The 8,533-nt window shown below is 37.7% G+C and overlaps 1 protein-coding gene across 3 annotated transcripts in view; it reads right to left on the bottom strand.

Annotated features, from left to right (window-relative positions):
- Positions 1–2,611: 2,611 nt before the first annotated feature.
- Positions 2,612–8,533, bottom strand: part of LOC136843244 (patched-related protein 18-like) — a 46,404-nt gene continuing 40,482 nt past the window's right edge. For all 3 annotated transcript variants that reach the window (XM_067111358.1, XM_067111357.1, XM_067111356.1), the window contains exons 3-4: positions 7,331–7,544; positions 2,612–6,127 (exon numbers count right to left, since the gene is read on the bottom strand). In XM_067111358.1, the coding sequence (XP_066967459.1) occupies positions 3,245–6,127; positions 7,331–7,544 (3,097 nt within the window). In that variant the 3' untranslated portion in view covers positions 2,612–3,244. The remainder of the gene's footprint in view (positions 6,128–7,330; positions 7,545–8,533) is intronic.

The following is an 8,533-nucleotide window of genomic DNA, read 5'->3' on the forward strand; positions in this document are numbered from 1 at the left end:
TTTAGGTTGGTTGAGTTTGCCCACTGCCTCAGTGAACACTCCTACATCATCTGCAGTGCCTGTGACCTTGATGGCTCAAGCAGTTTTGCTGCTAACATCTTTAGCTATGACTCCTGCTTTTGCCTTCTCTACTACTTTGGTTACTGTATATCTCTGCTTGTATTCTTCCTAGTCTACCATTCAGCCATATACCATGACTGCTGCTCTTAAATCTGCAGTAGTGCTGACTTTTCCAGTATCAGAGATTGAGTTTCATGCTCCTGCTGTGTCTGCATAGTCTGCTGTTATTTTTATTTCTGTTCAGCCCTGTCCCCTGGTGCTTGAATGAAGCCAGGGCTGTTGTTAGGCCTCCCTTCCTCCTGTAACTGCTTTCTCAACCAGTTTGCCTTTGGCAACAGTGATTGTGACTTCAGTACCTCATTCATTACTAATCTTTTGATCTGATGGTTTGTATGCCCCTGAGCCCAGGTGGGCCCCTCAGTGGATGGATCTTTTAGAACTCCTCATCTTCCAGTTACTGTTCCAACAAGTCTGCTGCTGACATGCCTTCCTAGGGTTTAAGATATTCCTCCTCCCTCTGCCCCCTCATAGGTTGCCTCTCTCACTAAGTATTGTATCAGCAGTTTTTAAGGAGGCAGAGGTTCACACTGCCAGCTCACAGTATCTTTAAGGATTCTTATAAGGAATCATGTTCTTCCAAGTCTCATTTTTCAAGTAGGCACCATTCCCCAAGATTTCTTGAGTGCCATAGAAGTCATAGATTTGATGACTTGGCCAGATAAGATTTGTCTTTTGATTGTATCACGCTACTCCTGGAGCTTGAAATAAAATATCTATTAGTAGCTTCCTTCAGTTCCAGGCCCCCACAGAAAAGGTCTTATATTAGCTCATCTCCCTCACTTTTTGTGTCACCTTCTAGTGACACAAATTCCTTGGTTGGAGAGGCACCAGTTGTTCATTTCAGAAAGAGGTACTCTCCTTCTCAATTAATCTCTTTGGCCCCTGTGACCCCAGACTGCTGCAAGTTCATGTGCTCTGCCTACCCTATTTAAGGTTTGTTGCTATGGACTAAAAAAATAAAGTTTGTTCACAAGGTTCCTTGGCTACTCAATGAAAATTTTTAGTAATATTTTTAATGGAATTTATACCAAAAGAACTACAGTATAATCTTCTTCCTATTAAGATGATGTTATTTTATCCCAAATCATTTAAACAAAATTGTTTATTGTACAGTATATTGATTAATTGTGGACAGTAACTAAAATTGGAATAAAATTATGTAACAATAATCCCCGTAGGGCGTAGGGGGTTAGTACTATAGTGCACCTCGTGTGGTGCATTGTAGGCATTACTTGGTGTTCTTTGTAGCATCTCTCTGGCCCCTAGTTGCAACCCTTTCATTCCTGTTACTGTACCTCTGTTCATATTCTCTTACTTCCGTCTTACTTTTCACCCTCTCCTATCAGTGGATTCTTGGTGCAACTGCAACGTTTTCCTCCTGTTGCACTTTTCAAACCTTTTTAGTGTCAATTTCTGTTTCAGCGCTGAATGACCTCATAGGTCCCACCACTTGGCCTCTGGCATAAATTTCTATATTCTATTCTGTAACCATTATAGTTATTAGGAAAAAAGTTTGTTTGTAATGTTAATTGTAATGATGGTCAGGTGTTAGGTAGAACTAAAACATCTAATATTAAAAGAAAACTTTATTAGCGGTAAAGTAAGAATGTACAGTATATCTGTAACATTATTTACTTGGTGTTTCAACAAACCTGTCTCTGCCTTGTCACTCTTCCTTAAGGGTCAACATTGTTACTGTTGAAATTCATGGCACTAAATAGAATGTCATAATACTGAATAACTGAGGTAGAGAAAACAATAAAATTCCCAAATACAATACAGTAGTCTGAATGTTTGGTTAATAATACAGGGGTGTATTAGCCATCATGATTGGTGTTATTATACCCAATCCCCAATTTTTGAGTACTGTACTTAAATGCATCACACTAATGTAAATGCTGTAGTGTTGAAAATACATTTGCAGTGGTGATTATGAGGATGCAGTGGTATATAGGTAACTTTGGTGCTGCAGTGTTCAGCCCAAATTCCTTTGAGTCACAAGAAAGTTTGGTGAGGTATATCAGGTACTCATGTTTTCTGGAGAAATTTAACATTTCATTCATTGTACCACTTTTCTGGAACCTATATGTAAATATTTACTTTTCTCTGTTAATATAATTATTTCAGATCTAAGTTTTCATTATCTTGAAACTCCTGACTTGTATTAGAAGCTGGCATAAAGCACAGTAAGTTTAGAAAGTGGCAGATTCAATAGATTTCTATGGCAGGAGAAATTCACATAAAGTGCAGTAAATTTGGAAAGAAGTACAGTAATTGATTCCCCAGTCTAATGAAGTAGAATACGTAGAAAGGAATATAGTATTTGCTGATAGATGTCTTGCCATTTCATATGGAGTTTCTTGTGACAGTATAAAACAAATAGAACCCATTCGTCCAGTCATATACTGTAGTACTGTATTCAGTCTTGAATTAATGATGTGAAAGGAAAAATTCAAGAGGTATAGATATAAGAAACTAATGAAAGAGGAAATGTTTATAAATTCATATTTTTATTCTGCAGAACCAGTAATGATAAACAACTAATGTGAACAACTAATTATTACTCTTACATCAAATACACTTTGGTAAGCAACCAGTACACACTTAGGCATATCACATCAGTCTTTAAAACTGCACAGTTGATATTTAATTATCAACATTGCACAGAACATGAAGTATTAAAGAAATCAACTTCTAACAACATATGTCTTGACTAGTCAAATTGTTTAACATAATGCCTTATCACATTTTCTTTGATACTATAGACAGTGCTCTTTGACAGGTCTATTTACATACTATAAATTTCAGTACAAGTAGGTAAATTTATAGCTAAAATGGGGAGATTTTTGCATCATTGTACACTTTGTAACATATTGACTGCAACAAACATTTCTTTTCAGTCACTTCACAAATAAAATACAGACATCAGTAAAACCTGATATTTATTGTTATGGTTATTTCAACATACTACTGAAGTTTCTTGTGACTCAAAAAGTTTGTCTTAAATACTTCTCTCTTGGAAACAGTTCACCAGAGCATCACCCAGATTGTCAGATGAATATACTTACAGCAGTATAATTTAGTGCACATAACTGTCTTGTTTTAATCTACTATTCAAATGTATTCACATAGTTAACCTTTTTGCTACTTGTTTACTATTTTGCAAAGACTTTTCCGATTCTGTTATTGCTGCAGACTGGTGCTCAGGGTCCATTGTTCTGGAGGAGCTCTTTGACCTTTTGTGGTTTAGTGCTCCAAGCCTTTGTACATCTTTGGCTATTGTTTTTTTATCGATGCTATTTCTTTGTGTATGATCATTTTTTGTATTTTGTAATTTCAAAGATTCATCAGCTGGAGTTTTATTGTAGCATGTCTCTTTTGGGTCCTTGTCTATTTTTGTTGTAACATTCATCAAGGAAGGGCATTGCTCAAGGTGGTGGGGGTATGGCTCAGGACCTATGAGTGACAACAGAACCGGCAAAAGAACAAGCCCATGGAAGAGGCCAAAAGCTGACACACTTGTAAAGATTTGGAAGAAAGACAAAAACAGATGTGAATCAGCAGGTGCAAGGAGGAGGAAGGCAACAAGTGTTGAAGTGCCTCCATGTAATACTGCAGGTCCTACTTGTGCAATGGTATCTAGAACACGTTCTTTCTTGCTTCCTGTCACAGTGAGGAAAGCATGGGCTACATGAGCTGAATAATCAACACAAATTCCTATTGCTAATACTAAAGCTATGCAGCTGACTGTATCAATAGTAAGACCACAGATATGCATGAGTGCCATCACATCCAAAAGTGTGGCAAGTACACTTAGCAAGACTAGAAATGCAGCTCGAAATGCTGCCAGTAGGAGGAGAGTCATGGTTGCAACAACAACTACTACTACACTCAAATTCCGCCAGAGTTCAGCTGCTAATGTTGAGTCTGTTTCCCACTGACTGTATACATGTGCCCATACTGCATGATACTCAGATATATTTGCAGCAGCCACAATTTTTCTAATACTGTTCATTGCTGCTTGTTGGTCTGATCTTTGCTTTAGTCTAGCATATGTAAAGTCAATTTTGAAAGCTTTAAATTGAGGAGCAGGCTCATTGCAGTGTAAGTCTCCATCAAACAGAAAATGATTCTTGAATTGTGCACCACTCTTAGAATTTAAAAAGAGGCTGAGGACATCATGCATTGTTTCAGATGTCAAATTAACCTGGATGTACTTCCTATATTCTAGCATGTAAACATCAAAAATGTTAAACCATGCATTAACTTGAGTAATGTAGGGTGAGTCCCTTAGGGATGCTGCTAATTTCCGTAATGCTGGCATTTCATCTGGTAGTGAGACATTTGAGAAATACACACTTCCCGGCTCACCATCATTTGGGAAATGGGAATTCATGAATGTAAACCAATTGTACAAATAAGAGGATCTTGGTAAAAACCAAATAGGACTAAATTCTTGGCGAAGGCTTATTGCACCCCACGCACCCACTCCTAACATAAGGGTGGCTACTATTATTATTGCCACTTGTGCTGGGGTTTTTACTAAACATGTGGCATACCCTTTCATTGCCCCAGAAACTGACCAGTTTGTAATTCTTGGGAGTTTGTAACAGTTAGGTTTCTTAGAATCTTGGTATTTTTGGTTAATGGCAAGTGCTGCTACAAATACAGTACACTGCAAACAGTAAACAATAAACACCCCAATGGCAGCATAGATACAAAACCAGCAAAGAGCAGGAACCTGTGTAGTTGCTCCAATCAAGAAGGCCACAGCATCTGTTAATGATGTGACAGTAACAGCTACACCTGCATGCCTTAGTGCATCTCTTGCTTTTGATTTTAAGGAGTCTTTGTTACCAGCAGCTTTCCAGGATGCAACTATAACATACATATCATCAACTCCAAGGGCTATGAGTAATACAGGCAGTACTGAGTTGATTGGACCATATGGTACCCCAATAATTGAGCACAAACCAAAAGTTGCTGCAACAGCTGCAGCAATACATACAAGGCCCACAATGGCAGGCCCAGGACAGCCAAGAGTAACTAGTACATAGATTACTAGCACCATCCATCCACACACTACCCACTTTATATCATTTTTTATAGTTTCAGCACTGACTTTTCCAAAGCTGTGAGCAGCATGGATATGTAATCTCATACCTGGTGCCACAAATGACCTTGCCTCTTCTACAAGTGCCATTTCCCAGGCCATCCCTCCCTCATCCACAATATCTCCAGTTCCAAGGTCTACTACATTTGTCTTGTTTTTTTGTATTTTGGTTATCCAAGTATGCATTGTCGCTCTGGCTGCTATGATGGTGTTATTCTGACCCCGCTGGATACCCCCAAGGTATTTATCAAACTTGGTTGGATAGCCAAAGACATTGCTCATAAAAGCTTCGTTGACGTCCTTCACAACTTTTTCGTCTGTGAGCTTAATGATGGCATCATTGTTATAACCCCAAATTTCCAAAAGGCTTGTCTCATAGCAGATACTTGGCTTTGATTCAAGCAGGTCACAGTAATCAGTTCTTGGTAGGATTAGGCTGTAATCCTCTTGCACGGTTTGTATTGTATTTTGAGATACAGCTTCCACCATCTGTGCTTCCTCTGCAGACAAGTAAATGTTGGTTGGGGATTCATTCGCCCATTGTTCTCCATAATCATAGTCATTCCACATGTCTGTTGTGTTTGTAATTTCAAGCCAGTCATAACTGGTCCAGTTTAAGGGTGACCAAGTAATATTTAACTTGTCTGTATAATCATAATCACTTGTTTGGGATTCCTGAGAAGTATTTTCATTACTAAGTAAAGATGGCACACGAGTACATATATCATCCCACTTGAATGTTTCTCCCTTCACTGTGACTGATATGTCCAATATTTTCCTGTGAAGCTTCCATATTTGTTGGATTGCGCTTGCTGTTAGGATATTCTCTGCCTCCCACAGAGCAACATGCTGACGATACTCATTTGGGAAGTTCTCAGTTTTCCATTCGTTTACCTGAAATGTGTATTTAGTGCTATTATCAGGGTTATAGCAAGTATAATTTTTGTTTTATGAACAAATTAACAATTCCAATATTCAAAATACAATACCATTGTTTTATTTATTGCAGTGAGGATAACAACATACTATTGGTGGTGACATAGTTAGAACCCTAGTTGTCTGACATGCTTTTTCTTCAACACTTCTTTAGTTTTCCAAGTTCTTTGTTATACTTGGAATGCAAATAACTTTAGGAACTACATTATAATTTTTATTTTTTTCTAATCTGGAAAGGAGTAATTTTTTACAGCTGAACAGACATTATAACATGAAGACTTGTGTGTCATAGAAAATACTTTCATTTTTATATTATAGTTTTTGTTCTGTGGATGGCAATAGCTGAATATATTACAGGAATGTCAGCTAGACTTACAGTGCCTGAAAGATATTTATGTGAGGTGAATTCCAGTTAGGTTGCATCAATAGAATGTGGACCTAATAATATTTATCATTATGAGTTTTGCATCAGGCTACCTGTGTTTGCTAAGTGTATTCGGTACAAAGTAAAGACCAATATGGATGTGGAATTGGATTGTTGGAAAATTTCTTAAGTAATCAAGTTGAAAAAGTTTCTGTTCTACACTTCTACTCTAATTGATTCCTGTACTTCTCTGCTGTAGGAGATTTTAATCTGGCTTCTACAGCATTCTCCTCTGATATCCTTTCATAGTTACTTCATCATTATAATTCTTGACATTTTAATGTAGCTTTTAAGGATTTAAGCTTTCCTTGTTTTTTTAGATAAAACATTTCATTACAATACGACGATCATATGAGCCATACAGTGTGAGGGTAAAAAAAGAATGCAGTTCTTGGAAACAAGAGACATGCACTCACCCACTCTTGATCAGTGGGTTTTGTAACACTTTGATCACTTTTAGGTAGAGTGAATTGGAAGCTTTAATGGTTTATTGAAATCTTAATATGTTGTAATATTTTGTGTCAAAAATATCAGCAACAAAGTTAGTTCAGGTCCTTACCCAAGAGATTCACTTGAATGCAGTTTCATGTTCTTCTTATATGATAAACACAATTTGATATCTACTTATTATGACAGGAAGTTAATGTAGGTGTTGCTGTCTGAAGCTCAGAGGCTTTAAGAACTTCATATAACCTACTGCAGCACATTAAAATTTAAGGCTCTGTGATATTACCTACCTTTGCAAATTCAGATTGGTGAGAGATCCATAACCTATATGGACGTAATTCTTGGTTGATCTTGAACAGCCCAACAGAGAAGAGTGAGACCAGGAGGAGGCAGATGCAGGATACCTTCACTGGATGAGAGGATACTTGTGCTCCCCAGTTTCCACAACCCTTTTCAACCAGGCTTACGACATGCATGCTTGCTTTGAACAGGCAGTTTGTCGATCTGTGGAGAATTACATGTTTATTAATAATATACAGTACTTGGGATCTTGAACTTCAAGGGAAAAATGAAAATGAAAAGTCAAGATCCTTGGCATGATACTCAGATCAATGAATAAAGTCCATAAAAACACAGGTTACCTTTCAAACAGGATTCCAATAGTTTAAGAATGGTCCCATAGATAAGCATCACACTAGATGGCAATTTGTTTCCTTAAGAGGCAGTCTTCTGGAACTCTGCTGGGCTGATAGCAATGTTCAATGTTCATATGTTTTTAGCAGCTCCATCCATCCAAGATTACATAAAGCCAACCTGACTAAGGCACAATGGACTGCTTTAGCAGTGGCAAGGGGGGAGGGGGTGGTTAATGTGTCTAGTGGTATGATTACGGCACATATCAGATGTATTGCAATCCAAGCATTGATGGACTCTGGTAAAATAGATGAAGAGTTTGGAGAGGCACAAGAATTGTTGAATGCAACTGAGGCCAAATTTATAGATAAGCAAGAGCAAAAGAAAAAATGATGCAGAAGTAGAGCTTAGATGCATAGAAGCGGGAGAAAGCTTGGTTAAGCTGAAAATGCAAGCAGAAAAAGAAAGAGGAAAGAGAAGAAAGTTTGATTAAGCTGAGAATGCTGGCAGAAAGAGAAAGAGAAGACAGAGAGAAAAGAGAGAGAGAAGCAGAAGAATAAAGAGAGGCAAGAGAGAAAAGAGAAAGAAAAGAAAGAGAAGAAAAAGCAGTAGAAGAAGAAAGAGAAAGAGCAAAAGAGGAAAGAGAAAAAACAAGATATGAAAGAGATTAAATTGATAGAAGCTCGCTCCAAGTTACCTGTGACACTGTCTAACCCTATCCAAGGTACTCAAGAGCCTGTGTTTGATGTAGTAAGAGTGCAGAAGTTAATTCCAAAGTTTACAGAAGTAGTTCCAGATGAGTTTTTTGATAACTTTGAAAAAGTGGCTTCAGGTATGGGGTGGCCAGAAGATACATGGTC

Source organism: Macrobrachium rosenbergii, chromosome 11 (assembly GCF_040412425.1).
Source record: "Macrobrachium rosenbergii isolate ZJJX-2024 chromosome 11, ASM4041242v1, whole genome shotgun sequence".
NCBI classification, from domain to species: Eukaryota; Metazoa; Arthropoda; class Malacostraca; order Decapoda; family Palaemonidae; genus Macrobrachium; species Macrobrachium rosenbergii.